The 19,876-nt window shown below is 56.9% G+C and overlaps 2 protein-coding genes across 6 annotated transcripts; one reads left to right on the top strand and one right to left on the bottom strand.

The window, feature by feature from the left end:
• Positions 1–1,991: 1,991 nt before the first annotated feature.
• LOC135316935 (alpha-1,6-mannosyl-glycoprotein 4-beta-N-acetylglucosaminyltransferase-like) lies at positions 1,992–13,685 on the top strand. Of its 5 annotated transcripts, XM_064472238.1 has the most exons (5): positions 3,348–4,591; positions 9,598–9,732; positions 10,028–10,175; positions 11,213–12,392; positions 12,782–13,685. In XM_064472238.1, the coding sequence occupies exons 1-4, from the start codon at positions 4,346–4,348 to the stop codon at positions 12,355–12,357; spliced, it is 1,674 nt and encodes a 557-aa protein (XP_064328308.1). In that variant the 5' UTR covers positions 3,348–4,345; the 3' UTR covers positions 12,358–12,392; positions 12,782–13,685. The 5 variants fall into 5 exon arrangements, with proteins under 5 accessions (XP_064328311.1, XP_064328310.1, XP_064328308.1 ...); XM_064472241.1 differs by lacking the exons at positions 3,348–4,591; positions 12,782–13,685 and adding an exon at positions 1,992–2,106 and having other exon boundaries at positions 11,213–12,454; XM_064472240.1 differs by lacking the exons at positions 3,348–4,591; positions 12,782–13,685 and adding an exon at positions 3,034–3,162 and having other exon boundaries at positions 11,213–12,454.
• Positions 13,686–13,728: 43 nt separating this feature from the next.
• TMEM9 (transmembrane protein 9) lies at positions 13,729–18,956 on the bottom strand. The gene is made up of 5 exons (XM_009514717.2): positions 18,861–18,956; positions 18,348–18,439; positions 17,824–17,932; positions 17,196–17,327; positions 13,729–15,039 (listed from the first exon to the last, which is right to left on the bottom strand). The coding sequence occupies exons 1-5, from the start codon at positions 18,951–18,953 to the stop codon at positions 14,890–14,892; spliced, it is 576 nt and encodes a 191-aa protein (XP_009513012.2). The 5' UTR covers positions 18,954–18,956; the 3' UTR covers positions 13,729–14,889.
• Positions 18,957–19,876: the final 920 nt, after the last annotated feature.

The following is a 19,876-nucleotide window of genomic DNA, read 5'->3' as shown; positions in this document are numbered from 1 at the left end:
GGGCATCTGTCTCTCCCATGCCAGCCTTTTTCAAGGCTGAAACGTATAAAATGTAGAACAACGATTTTCAATCTTTTCCTCTGCAAGTAGCAAACCTTATGATGACTCCAGGGATGGAGCTGTGCTGCTCAGCAGAGCTGGCAGGGACTGGGGACCTGTTGCGATCTGCGTGGTGAGGCCAGTGAGGTGGCCGGGGTGCTGCAGAGGTTGGGCTCCGCTTGCCTGCGTGTAGAGCTGCAGGGCACCGTGTTTTCCCCTTCCTCCCTTACCCTCCCTTATGGGGCTCAGGAGCCCTGCGTGGGGTTTGCGCAGTGATGTGAGCGACTCCTGGCTGGACCTCAGCCCCAAGCAGGGGGGTTTATGCTCCCTGTCCCCCAAACCCAGCCTCTCTGAGGCTGCTTGCCAAAAAAAAAATGCTTTTCCGTGCTCTCCAGGGGTGGGGTGCGGTGAGGCTGTGGGACAGCTGGTCTCTGTGGTCCCTGCCAGGGCTCCGGGCAGGAGAGGCTGGGGTTTGGTGTAAGGTAATCAGCCTTTCCCATAGGATGTGGCTCAAAAGGGTGCCTGGTGGTGGGAAATGGAGCCCGCAGTTGGCATCCTGATGCTCTCCCTGTTGCGTGGGGGCCCGTTTTACCTCTGCTTTGTCCTGCTCAGGCTCCTGAATAATGGAAGGGCTGTAAGCGGATCTGGCCCGGCTCTCCGCTTTCCCCAGGGGAAACATGGAGTCTTGGCCACCACCCTGACCGTGTCCCTCTCCTTGCTGGGGATCAGGTGTCGGATGGGAGCTGAGCCGGGGCAGGGCAGGTGCTGCGGGGAGGGTGGCTGGTACCTGCGGTGGGTCCCCTCGGGCCTGTCCCACGCCAGTGCTCGGCTCCAGCCCCCTGGGCTGTGTCTGTGCCCGCGCTGTTGTGTGCCCATCCCAAAGCAGCCTTTGCACCTCAGGCTTCTCCCTCTTCTCCATTTTATTTCAAGAACAAGCAAAAATAGAATATTTCAGTTGGAAGGAACAAAAATGTGCCTTTTAGCCCCCTTTAAGCCGCTTGTCTATTTCCCACGAAAAAAAGAAATTGCTGTTCAGCAAGCAGAAAGCATGAGCACCGGGTTTCAGGCCAGAGGGAGGCTTGTGAGTAGCTCTGGGTGCTGGCACCCTGGTTGTGGCTGGGCGCTGAGGTTGTGCTGTGGCCCTTACAGTGGGGGACGGATGGAGGGGCCCTTTTCCAGCCCCCTAACCAGCATTTGAGATGTGCCCCATGGCACGAGGGCTGGCTCGGGCTGGGCTTGTGGGACTTGCTTGGAGGGCAAGAGGACCCAGGACCACGTCGCAGTGGGGGCTCTAGGGACGGGGGCCTGTGCCCTGGCTGTGGATTCCTTTCCCGCTCCAGGCAGGCTCACGGATGTGCCTGGAGAGGGTCACATCCTGCCCTAGCTCTGCACCCTGAGATGGCACGTGGGGACCAGAGGGGGATTCTGGTGGCTCTGCTGCACCCCGCAGCAGTGCTTCCTGTTCCTCAAAAGGCAGGTTTCTATGGCGGGGCCGCCTATTGTGCCTGTGAACGTTGGGGACCGGATGGCTGCGCTGGGTGCTGCGGTCACCCACCCTCCCCTCTCTTCCTGTGAGGGCAGGAAGGACCAAGCCCCAGTTCCTTCCTGAGCAAGGATGGGGGTCATGGGGCATCTGCAGCAAGAAAAGCCCTCCCCATCCTGCAGCTGATGCTGGTCGTTTCGACATCCTGCGTGAGCCACCAAGCCCCGCATCCAACAGCAAATCTCTGCTGGATTGCACCGTCCCAGCTGCTGCCGGGACGGAGCCACTGCCATCCCAGGATGGGAATTTAAGGATTTAAAAATCAGTGCGGGAAAAGCCCAGTGGATCTGGGAGCCTGTAGACATCTCTTGCTCTACTTCCCAGCGCCTTCGTCTGCTTCTTGCCCTACCTTATTTAGGATCCAGCCCGGCTGCCCTACCTTATCTCCGTGGCCACCTCTGTCTTTGCAGATGTGACTGCGGCGGGCCGCTCCGTCTGAACCACAGCGAGCAGCCTGGGCCGGAAGGCATCACGGGGTTTGTAGAAGGCAGAGCCTGGGAAGAGACATCAGGGCCTTTCTGAAGGTAGGAGAGGTCCAGGCCAGTGAGGAGAGGAGGGAAGTGGGATCTGCACTTCAGTGCAGATAAGTGGGGAGGATGGGGTGGAGGGAAAGGATAGGGTCTTTCCCTCCATTGGGGTGCTGCAGGTGAGTTGCCATGTTGGGAGATGTGGAGGAGCACGTGGCTCTGAGCTGGGTGCAGGCAATGCCGTTGGGCAAGTCGTGGTGGGTGCTCCAGGCTGCCAGGGGTCTGGAGGAGGGAGTCAGCAGGGGAGAGATGAGGCTTGCAGGGTGGAGGAGCTGGGGACAAACTGGGCCGTGCGAAGGGCTCCATGTCGTCCATGTTGGCTTGCAGGGATGGAAGGGGCTTTGTCCCCAGCCAGGGCTGTGATGCCCAATGCTCCAGCGAGGAGCTGGGGTGTGCGGGGAAACCGTGGTGCCCCCACGGCTGCATCCCGGCTGGGAACCTGGCAGCCAGCTCTGCCCTGGCCCAGAGTGCCGGGGGGCTTCAGTTCTGGCTCAGCAGCCCCAGAGATTTCTGCTGTCCCAGCACAAGGACTGGGAAGTAAACACGGGTGAAAAGATGTGACGGTTCTGTATCCCCAGGCTCCTGGCTCAGTGTGCAGTGCATTTTCACCCTGGTGCCACTGAAGTGGCACGTTTGCATGGGAATTTAGGGTGCTGGGGCCTAGCGAGAGCCCTTGAGCGGGTTTCTGATCCTGCCTGGGGGTCTGGGACTGCCAGCGGAGGTGGTGGGTGCATGGGAGACAGCTGGTGGGATTGTGGGATGCCCAGTCCTGGAGGGAGGCTGAGGCTGCCCTAACCCCCGCAGCAGGTCTGGGGGCCCTTCGCCCCAACCCACCTGCATTCACTGAGCACTCCCTGGCATGGGGCAGAGGATGCCGGCGGATGCTCCTCCTCTGCGGGAGGCAGGCGAGGACTCGGGGTGGAGCTTTGCCGAGCGAGAAACCAGAGTCTGGCCAGCCCTGGAGAAGTTGCCAGGGCCGAGCACCCCGGTGAGACGGTGAGGCTGCCTGGCTGCCGCCACCGCGCACCCACGCGCCGGGCTGCCGCACACCCCGTAAGTCTGCCGCCTCGGTGGGTGCGTCCGGAGTGGTGCTGGGCACGAGCCGTCTCACTGGTGTCATGGGACGGGGCTGCATGGGAAAGCGGTGCCCTGGGCCAGGGTCACCTGGGGAGCCGGGGGGGTGAGGGCAGGGTGGAGGGCAGGGGATCCCCATGCTGTCAGCTGTGGGGACCAGATCAGACCCAAGTGACCCCTTACCCAGCTGTCTGCAGAGACCCCCCGGTGCTGCGGGGCTGTAGGACACCTGGGTTGATATAAAGCTTTGGCTACCAGAGTCCTGCACTGCTGAAACGCAGCTTTTCCCCTCCTTTCTCCCTGTGGGATGACCCTTGGAGCAGAGGCACCCACAGAGCATGGGGCCGGACCTGGGCTGGCTCCCGGGGGGCCCGGGAGCACTCTGCCCCACACAGCCCCGAACAGCCACAATTTGCCATGTCCTCTGCCCGAGCAAGCAGTTATTTCTAGCGCTGGGTTACACCCTGCCCCTGTCTGTCCTGGGGAACCCCACCGGGAGGTGGTGAGGGGTGCTGCCTCGTGATGCAGGAGCCTGACACTTACCCCGCTGCATGACGCGCAGCCTTTTCCTGTGCCTCAGTTTCCCCAAGCATGGAAAGGCGCTTCTGGCAGCGTGATGGTGAGCACTGGTTGTTTCCCTCCTCCCTGTGCAAACAGCCCTGTGCTGGAGGAAGCAGCTGCAGCTGCCTGCACATGGGAAGCATCCGGCCCTTCCTCGCAGCCTCACGGGACTAGGGCTCTGTATTTACTTCTTCTCCTTCCCCTCCACTGCTGGACTGAGTCACGGCTGCTGCATCGCGCAGCCCATTTGGCCGAGAGTCTCTTAAAGTGGAGGGATTTGTCTGGCTCTGGGTGAGTGGCTCTCAGCAGCCGGCTGCTCCTGGCCACCAGCCCAAGGTCCCCATGAGGGGATGGCTTTTGGGGACATCCCCAGCTGGGTGCTGAGCTGTGGGGAAGGTGCATGAGGTGCTGGGGCAGGAGTGGGGACAGGGATGCTCTGTGGAGGCACCTGGAGCAAGATCAGGCACTGGGAAGATGATGCTGCATCCCAGTGACATGCCCGCAGTGGTGTGGCCCCTGGTTGTGCCCATCTAGCTGGGCTGCTTTGTCTCTCCCTGGAGGCAAAAATCCAAGGTCCAATTATGTGGCTAATTATGGGGAAATGTTCGTTACCTTCTGTTCTGTTAAGCCTGTGACGCAGAGCGATGCCAGAGAGGCGAGGTGCCTGCAACCCCCTGTTCCCCACAGGTTCCCTGCTCCTGCTCCATGGACGAAATTGCTGCCTGTGGGAGCTGGGGGTGCTGAGCAGCACCGTGTTTTCCATCCAGGACGGGCTGCTGGCAGACAGACACCCTGCTGGCAGACAGAAAAACTGTTGATCACCCGAAGTATAAATACACCCAGCCTGGTGTGTAGCCAACTGCCAAGCCTTGCCCTTCCCAGCTACCCCTGTGGCCTCAGCGCTGCGCCACAGATCATGGAGATCCAGGCTTGGAAATCCACCTGCAGAGTGGCTTCAGGGCGTGATGTCCCCATGGCCTGCGATGGGTCCCTAATGCTGCTCCCCTCTAAGCTGGCGACCTGCCTGTGCCCCCATCGATGTGGGGGAAGGAGAGCCCAGGTGTCTTTGGGCTGGCCATAGGACTGGCCCATGGCAGTGAGCGCCCACTCCCCACTCTCTGCTGTGACCTGGACAGAGTTTAAGCAGCTCCAGGAGCTTGTTGTCCCCCCAAGTGGTTTGAAAAACCAGCACTAACCAGAGCTCAGCCACTGCCTTGTGCCACCATGGGGTTTCCTGTATCCCCTTCCCCAATACCCGCTGGGTTCAGGGGCAGGGGAGGCGGCTCCTGCTCTCCTTGGCAGCGACTGGGCCTCACTAATGGCTCAGCCCAGCCCTCCCTGGGAGAGAACAGCTCACTTTGTTTTAATTGCTTGTATCTGAGTAACAAGCGGCATGTTCCTGGGTGAGGTCAGCGCTGCACTGGGGGCACCTGCTGGGCACCGGCCTGGTGAAATAGTTACAATGCCCCAGAGGACTTTTGGGCAGCAAAACGGGGGCTTTCTCCTTAAAATAAGCCCAGCACATGCTCCAGGGCAGTGGCAACAGGGGTGCTGCCCCAGCCTCTGCCGTCTGGGGAGCGTGGGTGGGCTGGGAGCATCCACTGCACAGCAGCAGTCAATGCAGTGGTGTATTTAAGAAGTCCTGGGTGAAGCCCAGCCTTCGTTCAGGAGCGCTGGCAGCTTTCTTGGCGTTTTATTATACGGCTTGGGAGGGCTTTTCCTCTGCGTGTTTGCATTCAAAGACGCTTTGACCCAAACAAGCTGACGTGCTGTGAGCAGTTCGGATGGGGCTGACTGTGTCTGCCCCGCCAGGCTGGGCTGCCGCTCGCTCCTTCCCCTCTCCAGGGCAGACCCAGTCGTGCTTAATGGAAAAACCCCAGGCAAACACAGGAGCCTTTTAGCCTCCTGCCACGCCTCTGCTACAATGCAAAGTATCTCAAGGGCAGCACGAATGGTGGCAAGTACCTGCCCGGCGCAGCAGGCACGTCTCCTCTGTGACTACCCCACCTTCCCAGGTGCCTGTGCACGACAGGTACGAGGCTCTGCAAGTGGAACCGAACGGTAACAAAGTTCACCTAGCTGGGAGGTGTCGCTGAGGTTAAGACAGCCTACGCCCTGCATCAGAACTGCTTCCGTAAAGAAAAATAGGTGGGTCATTGCCATAGGAGACTCCCTTCTGAAGGGAATGGAAAGCCCAATACACAGACTGGGCCCACTTCTCAGGGAAGCCTGCTGCCTCCCTGGGGCCCGGCGTAAAGACGTGAAGAGAAAACTTGCTAACCTGGTACGGCCCGCAGATTGCTTACCATTATTGATATTTTAGGTAGGCAGTGATGAAGTTGCAATAAGAAGTCCGAGGGTGATCAAGAGAGACTTCAGGGCCTTGAGATGACTGGTTAAGGGATCAGGAGCACAGGCAGTGTTCTCCTCCATCCTTCCAGTTGCAGGGAATGAGGAGGGGAGAAAGAGGAAAACCCAGCAGATCAATACCTGGCTCCCAGCCTGGTGTCACCAGCAGAATTTTGGGTTTTTTAATCATGGGTTGGTCTACACAACACCAGGCCTGCTGGTGACAGACAGGATACAGGGGAGGGTTAGGCTGGGCATTAGGAGAAGGTCCTTCCCCCAGAGGGTGGTGGAGCCCTGGAACAGGCTCCCCAGGGAGGCATCACGGCACCAGCCTGGTGATATTCAGGAAGCACCTGGACAAGGCCCTCAGAGACATGGTGTGAATTTGGGGTGTCCTGTGCAGGGACAGGAGCTGGACTCGATGCTCCTTGTGGGTCCCTTCCAACTCAGGACATTCTGTGATTCTATTCTGAGTCTGTTATAGACCACCCAACCAGGATGAAGAGGGAGATGAAATATTCTATAAGCCGCTGGGATAAGTCTCACAATCGCTAGCCCTTGTTCTCATGGGGGACTTCAGCCTGCCAGACCTCTGCTGGGAATCCAGTAGAACAGAGAGGAAACAGTCTAGGCTGTTCCTGGAGTGTGTGGAAGAGAACTTCCTGCGCAGCTGGTGAGGGAGCCAAGCCGGGAAGGCACCCGCCGGGCTGGCTGTTTGCGAACAGAGCAGGGCCTGTGGGTGATGTGACGGCTGGGGGCTGTCTTGGGCACAGCCATCATGAAGTGAGGGAGTTTCGATTCTTGGAGAAATAAGGAGGGGGTTCAGCAGAACTGCTACGCTGGAATGCCAGAGGGCAGACTTTGCCCTGTTCAGGGGCCTGATTGACAGAGTCCCTTGGGCGGCAGTCCTGAAGGGCAAACGAGTTCAGGAAGGCTGGGCTTTCTTCAAGAAGGAAATCTTCGAAGTGCAGGAGCGGGCTGTCCCCGTGTGCTGAAAGATAAGCCAGTGGGGAAGACGACTGGCCTGGTTGAACAGGGGGGTTTGCTGCGACTCAGGAAGAAAAGGAGAGTTTATGACCTTTGGAAGAAGGGGCAGGCAACTCCAGAAGGCTGCAAGGATGTTGTGAGGTTATGCAGGGAGAAAATTGGAAGGGCCAAAGTCCAACCGGAACTTAATCTGGCGATTGCTGTAAAAGACAACACAAAATGTTTCTATAAACACATTAGCAACAACAGGAGGGTCTAAGGAGGGTCTCCATCTTTTACTGGCTGCGGGGGGAAACATAGTGACAAAGGCTGAGGAAAAGGCTGAGGTACTAAATGCCTTCTTTGTCGCAGTCTTTAATAGTCAGACCAGTTATTCTCGGGGTACGCTGCTCCCTGAGCTGGAAGCCGGAACAGGGAGGGGAATGAAGTCCCTATAATCTAAGGGGAAATGGTTAGTGACCCGCTACACCACCTAGACGCATGAACCCTGTGGGGCCGGATGGGATCCACCCAAGAGTGCTGAGGGAGCTGGTGAGGAGCTCGCCAAGACACTCTCCATCATTTACCAGCAGTCCTGGCTATCCGGTGAGGTCCCAGACGACTGGAGGCTTGCTGATGTGACACCCAGCTACAAGAAGGGCCAGAAGGAGGATCTGGGGAAATACAAGCCTGTCAGCCTGACCTTGGTACCGGGAAAGGTTATGGAGCGGTTCTTGAGTGCCATCACATGGCACATACAGACCAGTCAGGGGATCAGGCCCAGCCAGCATGGCTTCCTGAAAGGCAGGTCCTGCTTGTCTAACCTGATCTCCTTCTATGACCGGGTGACCCACCTACTGGATGAGGGAACGGTGTTATCGACCTGGACTTTAGTAAAGCCTTTGACACCATCTCCCACAGCATCCTCCTAGAGAAGCTGGTGGCTCAAGGCTTAGACAGGCGGACTCTTTGCTGGGTTAAAAACTGGCTGGATGGCCGAGCCCAGAGACTTGTGGTGGATGGCGCTAAACCCAGCTGGTGGCCGGTCACGAGCGGGGTTCCCCAGGGCTCACTGCTGGGGCCAGTCTTGTTCAATGGCTTTATCAATGATGTGGATGAGGGGATCGAGGGCTCCCTCAGTAAGTTTGCAGATGACACCAAATTGGGCAGGGCCGTTGATCTGGTCGAGGGCAGGAAGGCTCTGCAGAGGGACCTGGACAGGCTGGATCAATGGGCCGAGCTCAACTGGGTGAGGTTTAACAAGGCCCAGTGCTGGGTCCTGCCCTTGGGTCACACCAACCCCAGGCAACGCCCCAGGCCTGGGGCAGAGGGGCTGGGAAGTGCCCGGCGGAGAAGGCCCTGGGGGTGCTGGCTGACAGCCGGCTGGGCATGAGCCAGCAGTGCCCGGGTGGCCAAGGAGGCCACCAGCCCCCGGGCTTGTGTCAGCACTGGGGTGGCCAGCAGGGGCCGGGCAGGGATGGGGCCCCTGTGCTCGGCCCTGGGGAGGCCCCACCTCGAATGCTGGGCTCAGGTTTGGGCCCCTCGGGACAAGAAGGGCCTTGAGGGGCTGGAGCGTGTCCAGAGAAGGGCAGCGGGGCTGGGGCAGGGTCTGGAGCACAAGTGTGCTGGGGGGCGGCTGAGGGGGCTGGGGGGGTTTAGCCTGGAGAAGGGGGGGCTGAGGGGAGCCCTTCTCGCTCTCTGCAGCTGCCTGAGAGGGGCTGGAGTGAGGGGGGGCTGGTCTCTGCTCCCAGGTCACCAGTGACAGGATGAGAGGGAACGGCCCCAAGATATGTTAGGGCAGGTTTAGGTTGGAGATGAGGGAAAATGTCTTTAGTGCAAGAGCGGTCAGGCCCTGGCACAGGCTGCCCAGAGAGGTGGGGGCATCACCGTGCCTGGGGGTATTTAAAAGAGTTACAGATGTGGTGCTTAGGGACATGGTTTAGTGTTGGACTTGATGATCTTAGAGGTCTTTTCCAACCTAAATGATTCTATGATTCTATAAATTCCTTGAAGGTGACACTCTCCCTCTTCGGGGACACCTTTCTTGTCCTACCAAGCAAGGGACGTGGTGGGATGGGGTGATCGTGACTGCCCAGAGGCAGATGGGGAGCAGGGCAGACAGGCGTGGTTGGGGGAGCTGCTTCATCCTTGCTGTGCTGGAACAGCAGCCCAGGCTCCTTTGAGACCTGCTCCTGAGATCCCACCCTGATCCAAAAGCCTTCCCCGAGGAGCGTGTCACTTGTGTTTCTTCTGCCTCCAGCTCCAGGGCTGCTGCACAGGGCATTGCAGGGCAGCCAGGAGTGTGGCAGGGGTGGTGGGGTGGATTTTGTACCTGGCTGGGTTGGACTGTCCTGCCCCTGCTTGCCCAAAGGGGACAGTGCCCAGGTCCCTCCTGACACCCCATGGCCACCCCTGGGTGCTCTGCGCAGAGGGGCCAGCCCTGGGGGGTGCAGCCAGGTGCCGCCCCACTATCCCATCCAGGGGATGCTGGTTTTCCCTGGGCTGTGCCCTGACCTGACGTGCCCCTTCCTCCCACAGGCCTCAGCGTGCCGGCCCAGTGCTATGCGATGCTCCCTGAAGCGCTCCCTCACAGCTGCACTTGCAGCCTTCTTCCTCCTCCTCTTCCTCCTTCTCCTCCACGGGGGCAGCCGGCAGGAACACGATCCCCTTGAGGTGAGTCCCCACCAGTGGAGGGGCCACTGGAGCATCCTCAATCCCTGCCCGCCCCACATGGACCCCAACCCCAGTTCTGCTCCCTTCCCTGCCCCGCATTATCCCCAAAACCCACCTCTGCCTTCTCCTGTCCCTGGGGTTGCCCTGTGCACCTGGGCCTCTCCCAATTGAGGGGCTGGGAGGGCAGGACAGGGGCTCCCCCTCATTTCTGGGTCCCCCTGGTGTCATTCCCCCTTGCTCACACGTGTCCACAGTGCTCTGGGGTCTGACCTGGCTGCCTGCAACTCCCATCCAGGAGGAGCTCAGGAACTTGGCCCCAGACACAGTCCTGCAGATGCCACAGCCGGAGGGAGCCCCACACATCCTCAGGGATACAGATGATCTCGCTGCACTCCACAATGTCTCCTACCACCTCCTCGCTGGCTCCCTGTCACCCCACAAAAGTGAGTGGCTCCGGGACGCCGGGCTGAGCAGGGCTCCGGGTTTGCACGCTTCTCCCATCACAGCTGCACATCCCAGCATGGACCTGCCCCGTTGCTGCTGCTGCCGGTGCAGGGAGGGGACTACTCCCCTGCTTTTGGGGATGGGGACCTGCAAATACCTGGTGCCCTCCCCACAACCAGCCTTCGCTGCTCTGTCTGGGGAGGTGGAGCGGTAGAGGAAGGTCCACGTGCTCCAAGCGTGGTCCATGCTTATGTACCTTGGGGCTGGGGTGACCGGAGATATTTTGGGTTTCCTAGATCTCTGTGAGGAGGATGGCTGAGATCCCATCTCCTTGCTGTTGAATTTCCTCCTCTCCAGTCAGGATGGTGGGGCTGGACCACTGGGACAACTGCATAGTGTGGGAGGTGTGGGTCAAGTTCTTGGACAGGTGCAGGAGAAGCAATTCACATGTGACCACCACAGGAAGGAGCTTAGGGAGCCCCACGGGAGCCCATGCTGAAACCAGAGCTCTGGTGTGTGCACGGTGCTGCACAGAGCAACAGCAGGAGAAGCTGCAGCAAAGCTGAACAAATGCAGCCACAGCTGGGCCGCGGGGAGGGCAGAAGGATGCCTCAGCCCAGCGTGGTTGCACCTCCACGAGGTTCGGAGTAGTGGGGCCATGCTTCCAGGCTGTGTAGCCATGCCACAAAGCCATCCCCGCCCCATAGACCGTCTCTGCACTGTTCCTTCCCCAGGTTTGGCTTTTTAAAAGGTGTTTTTCCAAAATATTTCTTCATCAGAGGAGCCCCTGACTTCTCATCCTGTCCTTTCCCTGCCATTTGGGCCAGTTTTGGGCACCCCCTGAGGCGCTGGGGGCTTCAGCTTCAGAAAGGACCTGCTGGCCTTGGACACGGGGCCATGAACAGCATTGACCCTGTGGGTTGGGCATGCGGAGCGCTTTTTGGAGATGCCTCCTTTAGACTTGCAAGGAAAAACCGCACTGTGGTGCATCCCAGGTCACCCCTCAGCCTGCTAATGCCTGTCCTTTGCCTTGCAGAGTTCTTGGCAGTGGGATTGGCGTCGGTGCGGCGGCCGCGTGGCTACTACCTCCTGGCCACGCTCCAGTCCCTCTTCAAGCAGTCGACGGAGGAGGAGCTGCAGGAGATGGTGGTGGTGGTACACCTGGCCGACACGGACCACACATGGAACATGCACGTGGCCGCCAACATCGCCCACAAGTTTGCTCACCACATCCTCCTGGGCCGGCTCCTGCTTATCCACGCTCCCCATGAGTTTTACCCCACCCTGGAGGGCCTCAAGAGAAACTACAATGACCCAGAGGAGAGGGTGAGGTTCAGGTCGAAGCAGAATGTGGACTATGCCTTCCTCCTCGCCTTTGCCGCCAACCTCTCCTCCTACTACTTGATGATCGAGGACGATGTGTGGTGCGCCAAGTCCTTCCTGACGGCCATCCGCAAGGCGCTGGCTTCCCAGGAAGGCTCCAACTGGGCGACCCTTGAGTTCTCCAAGCTGGGCTACATCGGTAAGCTGTACCGCTCCAGTGACCTTCCTCGCCTGGCTCGCTTCCTCCTCCTCTTCTACCAAGAGATGCCCTGCGACTGGCTGCTGGTCCACTTCCGCCTCCTGCTCACCCAGAAGGACGTCATCCGCTTCAAGCCCTCCCTCTTCCAGCACATGGGCCTCTACTCCTCCTTCCAGGGCACCGTCAATCGGCTGGAGGACGATGAGTTCGAGGCTGATGCCTTGGACCTTCCAGACAACCCGCCAGCGGCTGTGTTCACCAGCATGTCCGTCTTCGAGAACTACGAGCCCCTCAAGGCTTACAGCACTGCAGAGGGGTATTTTTGGGGGAAAGACCCAGCAGCCGGCAGCATCTTCTCTATCGTCTTCCAGCAGCCGGCCCGTGTCACCCGTGTCCGGGTGCGCACAGGCTCTGACGAGCGCCGCGGTGACTTCCTGCACGCGGGGGTGCTGGAGCTGGGCCGCCAGCGGCAGGCCGACGGCCGGGACTGCTCCACCTACATCACTGTGGGCACCTTCGAGAAGGGGACCTTTGAGCAACGGGGGCTGGAGAGAGGCATGCCCGGCCCTGTGGAGTGCGTGAGGATCCGGGTAACCCGGGACCAGAGCGAGTGGCTCATCATCCAGAGCATCAACATCTGGACCACGGCAGGCACCTGACCGGGGGTGTGATGGGTTGCCAAAGCGGCTAAGAGGTCCTTTATTTTTCTCACTCCCTTATTTTGATAAGGAATTAAATAACTGACTCCTGCTGGCACTGCTGCCTGTCTCTGGAGGGACGGCAGGTGCTGCTGTGGGACGTGGATGGGCCGGGAGCTGTGCCTGCTGGGGGACGCCCCAGTGAGCAATGCAGGGGCCGTGGGCAGGGGCAGAGCCTTGGGAGCTTCAGGCTGGGCAGCAGAAAACACTTTCTCCCAGGGAGGATGGTGTGCAGGACAGAGCTAATCAGCTAATTAGCAAACCAAATAATTAACCAGGCAGTGGTATGTTTTGCAACCTCTTTGCACCATCCCTCTGAGGTTTCTAACCCACCGACTCCCAATCTCTAACCTGCAGTTTTTGTCCTCTCCTGTCCCATTTTCAGGCTGTTCCTGGGAGGGGCCAGGGGAAGCAGTGGGGGTGCTGCTCACCAGACCCCTTGCCCTCCAGGAGCAGGGACCCATCGCTGACGTTTCAGGGCTGATCAGAGGGGCACCGGCCACCAGATGGACCCATCACACCGGCTCAGTCCCTGCAGGACAGCCACTCATCTCTCATCCAGCCACTGAGTTCAGACCCTTCAAACAGATTTTTTTGCGACAGTTCCCAGGGAACACACCCTGTGTCCATGAGGGACTCGCACTGAGAGGGAAGGACAGGGAAGATGGGGTCTCTAAAAGGTGGGGGAGAAAGGTCCGATGACTGACGACCAGGGAACAAGGACAGGCAAAGGAAAAGGTGATCTTGGTGTAATGTGAAGCTCTGGGTACTTTTTAGCCCGGTGAGGTGCTGACGGGCGACTGGGGTGCACACAGGCTCCAGGCAAGAAGCCCCCAAAAAGCTTCTGTTCGGGTTTGTCTGGCAGGATCAGCTGGAGGGCTGGATCCTGCTGGGCAGCTCGATCAAAAGCTGTTGGCACTAGCACGCAAGGCGGTGACCGGCGCCGCTCCCAGTTAGGCTTTTAGCAACAATTGCTCAGTTTTCTACAAACAAGGAGGAATTCTGATCTGCTCGGCCTTCCCGCGAGACGGCTCGGAGCAGTCTGTCGCTAACTGGTGCCAAGCAGGACTGCTCTGGTTTGCCAGTGTTTTAAGCCTGGCTCTCCTGGAGCAAGACAGTCACCCTCTGAGCACAGAGAAGGCACAAACCAGCGCCAGGGGACCCACCTGCAGTGCCGAAACACCCGAGTGCCGTAACCATAGCTCAGTCTCAAGGTCCTGCATCAGCTTGCCTGCTGGGCACTGGAAGGCAGCCTGGAGAGCAGCCACTCAGTGCTGGGAGACCCAGGCCTGGGATCACGGGACTTTTCCCTGAAAAAAAGCCAGCCATGTAATAGATCTTCATCTGCATTTAATACAGAGATGCTACATGATAAAGTCCAGTGCCTTCCTGATGTTATCAATGTTCTCAGTGGGATCAATACACACATTGCAGACTCTCCTCGCTTCCCCCCACACAGCCCGAGTAGAGCCAGAGCTCTCAGAGTGTTTTGAGTATCCCGTGTCCCCTTTCCAGGGCCCCAGGACCCAGACCAGTGTTTACAATGCTCCAGTAAAGCCTTTGCCCCAGTTCTCTTGGACATAAATGCCCCTGACCACACTGTGAGAGCGTCAAGGGTTACTAACGTGGGTACAAATGGACAGCTTTCTCCCCAGTATGTTTTTATCTACTTCTAAAGCAGGAAAGATATAAATGTAAATCAACCTTTTACCTGTTGGTCTCTTAGTTGTGAATGCACGCGTCAGTTCTGCAATGCTCACCTACACAGAAACAAGCTGCAATCTCAGTTATGCTGGCGTAAATCTGGACAGACTCCACTGAATAGAGTGGAAATCTGCTCGGTTTACACCAGGGTAAGTGCAAGCAGCAGCTGACCAATGGTAGGGAGCCCCCTCCTCCTCCTTCCAGTGCAATCCACTTGTCTCAGCACCACAACGCCCAGTTAACATCGGCGCAAACTGGAAGAGGAGGCTTCTTTATCCTGGAGGAGTGCCACGTGATTTATCCCACATAAAAATTATCCCGCTATTTTTATCCCAGGAAGACTCAGCCAGCATCCAACACTCTGTACCACGACCCCTGGCTCTGACGCAGGGGTGAGCTGACAGAGGCATCAGTCCCAGGCAAGTGGTGCCCGCAGGGTCGAGCTGAGCACAGCATGCTGGAGCTGCAGCCCCTGCTCGAGCCAGCCGTGAGCCCGGGCAGCGGCGCTGCCTACGACCGACCATTTACATGCAGCCACGGGGCTAACGATCAGCACAGATCTCAGCCGGGCAAGGGTTAAGGAGCCTCTGGGCTGAGAGGTAAAGGGCAGGGGGACGAAACCAGAGGCAAGCATTTTGGTCTGCCTCTCTCTATGAGGACAGTAAATCAAGAGAAGGTTAGAGCTTTCAGTCAACACCACAGACGTCCTGAAGGATGACTTGCTGTCCGTCTCGACCAGCGGAGCTACCCTGTCTCTTGGGAAGTGGTGCCACGTAGCTCAGCAAAGATCTAACTCAGCATCTTGTGGCGGTCGAAAACTGTCTTCCTCTGCTCCTGCACCTGGCGCTTCCAGCGCTGCTGGGCCCCCTCCACCCTCTCCAGCACCGTGTTGGCTCGAGCACCAGACGGGGTGAGGGTTGCGGCCAAGGAGCGAGCATCCTGCAACGGAAAGAAACGGTGAAAGAGGTCGAGGCACGCCCAGCCCAAACACAGAAGGTGACAGCTCAACTCTGGGAGAAATTTCAACTGAAAGAGCAATTCAAGGCTTGATTTGTCCTTATCAAGAACCTCATTTTCAGAGCTCCTCAACGCCAGCCCCGCAACTCCGGCTGGAAAGCTGGCTCTTGGGGGATCACCCACGGTAAAGTCACAGGCCCCAAATAAAAAGTTCCCCGCAGAGGAACTGAACTAAGTCTAAACCTCTGCTGGAAATCCACTGCTAGGAGTCTGCGAGGGGCCACACTGCTAAAGCAAACTGCACCACCCCACTGAAACTGGGCCAACAATTTCCCCTGTCCTCGGTGCACTAGCTTACACAGTAGCTGCTCATCTGTTTCTCAGATGGTGCTGCAGGACTTTAGTCCAGCCCTGCTGTTTAGACTGCTCCAAACCACCACATTTATACTGCAGTAACGTCAGAAGGTCCCTGGGATGGGGATCCACCGTGGCACACAAACACCAAGGCAATCCCAAGGCCTGTCCCGAAGAGTTTACAGTCCAGCACACTAAAGTAAGATAAACCTCACCTAGTGTCAGGCACCTACGGTGTGCACCTAGACCTTAGTCTGAATTATTTCTGTGGAGCACTGGAGCAAAAGCATACTTTTAGAACACAATTCATCTCCTCCTGCAGGCCTTTCTTTTTTGAGCAGAGGGAGGTAATGGATGGACTGCACGCTTCAGAGCAGCACCTCCTCGCTTACATCAGCGTATGGAAGAATTGGGCCAAATAGTTTATACTCACAAGAAGGTATAAACAGGACAGCCTGATCCAGTGGTTTTCTCAGACACTAGCAAAGGAGAGCATCTTCAAACACTGCAGCGTCCCTTCTCAAAGGGTGACTGAGCTAATCGCTGTCATCCGGAGTCCCCAGATGCTAGGGAAGGCCTCCTGACTCCTCCCAGCAGCTGGGGCCTGCAGCGGCGGCCAGAGCAATGCTCGAGCACAGCCCCGGGGCTCCACCAGGGGCAGAAACTTAGCTCTGGGGGAGAGCTCTGCCTAGAGCTGCGCCCTGCTAAACTGCACAGGTCTGAACTGAGAACCTGCAGGGAAAGCTGTGCTGCAGAGCCACACGCTGCACTAACAGGCAGCACATCTTGGGCAGCCCTTGCATCCCACAGAGAGCATGAGCTACAGATGGAACCCAGCTGAGAGCTCCTCACTGCACATGCAGCCACTCCCCAACTCCACACTAGCCATCAGCTCTGCCTCCAGCACTTCCTCTCTGACAGAGCAGCCCATCTCAGTCTTCTCTCTTCCCCTACAAATGAAGGGAAGCCTCAGGGGAAGAAGAAAAGGTTTATAAAACGGAGCGCTCTTGTTCTGAAATCCCCCTTGGAATCAGGCTCAATCGTTCCCCCTAAAGCACTGCCTCCCTCCCAAGGGGAAGGATGCTGTATGCTAGATGCTGAAATTGCATGAATTTCATGCAGCATGAAATTTGTCCTCCCCTGGAATCTGTGTCTCTTTGCTGCTGGGTCCTAATCTCCTAATTGTCTTATGCCAATGTCCCCCAAAAGGTGGGATCTGAATGAAATTCTGCTCTGGGGAGAAGCACAAGGAACAAGAGCCTGGATACAACAGGGCCCATCCCCAGAGCGGAGCAGGGCCAAACAACAGCACCTCAGAGGCTGCTCTTTTAAGCGTCTAGAAGAGAGGCCAGCCCCATGTTTAACAAATTATTAAACCCATCCTTCCCTGGAGTCTTACCACCAAGTAACTACACCTAGGACACTGCACAAACAGGGACCATTTGGCTTTTGGTTTCATCTACATGGACACGCCAAATTCAGGCCACTTGGTAAAAAGCCACCCCCTGCCCCAGAGGACAGGTCTCATCTTGGGCTCATAATACAGAACTTGCACTTTAAATATTTCCTTGTGCTTCAGCATGATCAGCACAGCTTGAGTTAAATGTTTACCCATGGTAAGTGCCCAAAAAGCAACAGTGCTAGTCCCACATTGGATCAGAGGGGACAAGCAAGAAGTCACTCTGTTTCCCTGTCAGCCGTTCTCTGGTCACCCTACCACGCTGTCCCCACCGCAACCGCAGCCACCCGCATGCGCCCTGCACACCCCAGCAGCGTGGCCTCACCTCGTTCTCTTCCTCATTGCGCAGGGGCTGGGTATAAACATCTGGCTTCCGGATCAGGGGGTCCACCAGCACAAGGAAAGCCATGTAAAGCAGCAGTGCCCCCACCACGGACAAGTAAATGATGATGATCACCTGCATTTAACAACAGCACAGTGGAAAAGGATCGGTAGTGTAGGTAAGAAGCACCACAGAGGCCAGGAAGCCCCATTCACAGCTGCCTCTGATGTTTGATCTCATTCTGATTTTGGTCACTAGAAAGCCCCTTGCACCTGCAGGAAGGCCGATGAGATGTAAGTGCCGTCACTGCACAAACCGTGCCGATCTTCTCCGCGCTGTGCCAATTTAGTACACGTGCTGCATGTGAAAGGAGACCAACAAGATGGGTCCCCACTCAGAGGCGCTTGGCACTGTCGCACACCCTCAGCAAGAAGACTGCGCTCCCGTGCAGCCCACTCCTCGCTGCCAGGAGCCCTCCTGACTCAGACGTGGTGCGCCTGGCGCTACCACCCTGTACCAGCTGTGATACTTCCCTTTTTGGGTTCTTCTCCAGGAGCCCACCAGGCTAGCTGTGCCTGGGACGGCGTGGCAAGGAGAAGGAGCCAGGCAGAGGGAGCAGACCCAGGATTACCTTGATGGTGGTGGTGCTGCGCTCCTCGTACTTGCATTCGCACAGCAGGCAGTAGGCCTCTACGTCGTTCCCTGGCACCGGCATCGGCTCCACAACGTGCAGGCAGTTGCTGCAACACAAAGAAACCAATATCAGCAACGGGACAAGGTGAAACCGATGCTCTGTGGAAGGAGGCTGGGGTGACTTTTTCTGTGTCCCAGCTTTCCCGTCAGGCTGATAATGCTGATCCGGTTTTAACAGCTCAGCTAGCCCAAAGTTCCTGGGACAGACTGTCCAAGCGCCTTCTGCAGGGATCTGGTCCAGGTGAAAGGGACTGGAGGGTACACCCTACATCTGCTAAGAGCCGTGGCTTAAGAAATCAAGCCTCAATCTCTGTTCAAAAAATGCCCTTGCCTTGCCTCACCTACGAAAACGGCTTCCTCTGCAAATGCCCAGGCAGGGAATTACTTCCTCAGCACCAGCTGGAAAATCCAGAGCATTGGCTTTCATGGACCGACCCCCTCAGGCTTCAACCCACAACTTACCAGTCTTTCTGCGACACATTCTTGTTGTAAATGTGCCCACTGATGTTCCGGTACGGGGGACAGATGCACTTGCAGCGGATGTCCTCCGAGCTCTGCAGAAACAAGAGACAGCATTAGTGAGCGAACACACGCATGCAGTTGTGCTGCCCTCACCACCCAGGGGCGGGGGGAAAGGCAAAACATTCTCTGAGAAAGGACTTCACACCATGTCTCTTCTTCTTGCGCTGCTGCTTTCACATCAATAGCTTCACTGTTTTAAAGTGTCTTGAGCACCTCTGCTCCAGGTGCCAGGTACTTTTCAAATTTTAAAACGCAATCTCCAAAACACAGCAGAAGGCAGGGCAGAGGCCACCACAACGAACGTTCACGGCTCTACAGATGATAAATACACATCTGCTAAAGCACTCCTTCTCTTTGCAAACTTCCACAGAAAAACAGTTGCTTCTTTGCCATTTTTGTTTCCATCGTGCTACACACACAGGTCAGGGCTTGTGGCTGAAGCTGTTCACTCACCTTGCTGGCTTGTGCTGGAGGAGAAAGGATGCAGCACAGCAGCGTGACCAGCAGCACGGGGCTTGGGCACTTCCGCGTGCACCGGGCAAACATCGTGGAAGCCTGAGGAAACAAAAATTCACATCCAGGATAGAGGATCTTGGCTGAACGCAGCCAGAACGAGTTAGTTTGAGCCTTCTTTTTTGGCCCACTTGCCTCTATTTTGCCCAGGAATTAGAAATTTATCCCTCAATCTGGGGTAGTCAGAAGCTCCTGGAAACACTTCACACAGATCCCAAGAAACACTCCTATCAAAAAAGCTTCCACCATCTAGAGCCACACATCCAAACTACCACAGCCCTGCAAAAAGTACTGCTGACTTCCTAACAGTTTGACTTCTGCAACTCCACATAACCTCCTGTTACTCTCTTACTATCGTGGAGCTCTGCAACAGGTATTTTGCTGCTGGCAGTTCTGCCCAGTAAAAGATACAGAATCAGGAAAACCATGGACCAAGAGCAACCTAAAGAAGTACACTGGGGCCTTGCTGCTGTACTGTATAATAAATATTAAATCATTCATCTTCTGATACTCAGAGTTTTGCTTCTGAAGGGGTCAGTGTATTATCCTCTCTCATGAGCCACAAGGGGGTGGAACATTTCCTGATTCCTAAACCTCCTTTACCTCAAGATACCTGTTCAGTAAAATCCTAATTATTAAAAATTGTTTCAAGTTACTAGCTTGGTGAATTCATTATATGCCTTTTGCCACATACACACAGATGAAATTGTTCTGGAGATGTGTGTTTGAACAAATCCAAAAGAATATGAGTTCATTTTCTTTGACACAAAAAGTAAAGCTAGTCTTAACAAGGCTGGCATTCACATTCGCAAGGGCAGTGCCCGGAGACAGAAGGCCTTGTGGTGCCACCTTGGGGAGAGCTCTGAAAAGCCACTTTAGGAGAGCTTTGTTCAGGGAAGGTAATTTACAGCTTCATTAATCAGCTCCATACGGCACATGTAATCCCACAGCGAACT

The sequence above is a fragment of the Phalacrocorax carbo genome, chromosome 23 (genome assembly GCF_963921805.1).
Source record: "Phalacrocorax carbo chromosome 23, bPhaCar2.1, whole genome shotgun sequence".
NCBI lineage: Eukaryota > Metazoa > Chordata > Aves > Suliformes > Phalacrocoracidae > Phalacrocorax > Phalacrocorax carbo.
Note: the sequence above shows the minus strand (reverse complement) of the source record. Positions and strands in the feature narration are given on the sequence as shown.

Coding starts and splice junctions, on each gene's coding strand:
- LOC135316935 (XM_064472238.1), top strand. CDS start 4,346: ATGTTCGTTACCTTCTGTTCTGTTAAGCCTGTGACGCAGAGCGATGCC. Junction 4,592..9,597: donor GTATAAATACACCCAGCCTG/GTGTGTAGCCAA, acceptor TTCCTCCCACAG/GCCTCAGCGTGCCGGCCCAG. Junction 10,176..11,212: donor CTCCCTGTCACCCCACAAAA/GTGAGTGGCTCC, acceptor TTTGCCTTGCAG/AGTTCTTGGCAGTGGGATTG.
- TMEM9 (XM_009514717.2), bottom strand. CDS start 18,953: ATGTTTGCCCGGTGCACGCGGAAGTGCCCAAGCCCCGTGCTGCTGGTC. Junction 18,440..18,860: donor CTCCAGCACAAGCCAGCAAG/GTGAGTGAACAG, acceptor TTGTTTCTGCAG/AGCTCGGAGGACATCCGCTG. Junction 17,328..17,823: donor GCAGCACCACCACCATCAAG/GTAATCCTGGGT, acceptor TGTTAAATGCAG/GTGATCATCATCATTTACTT.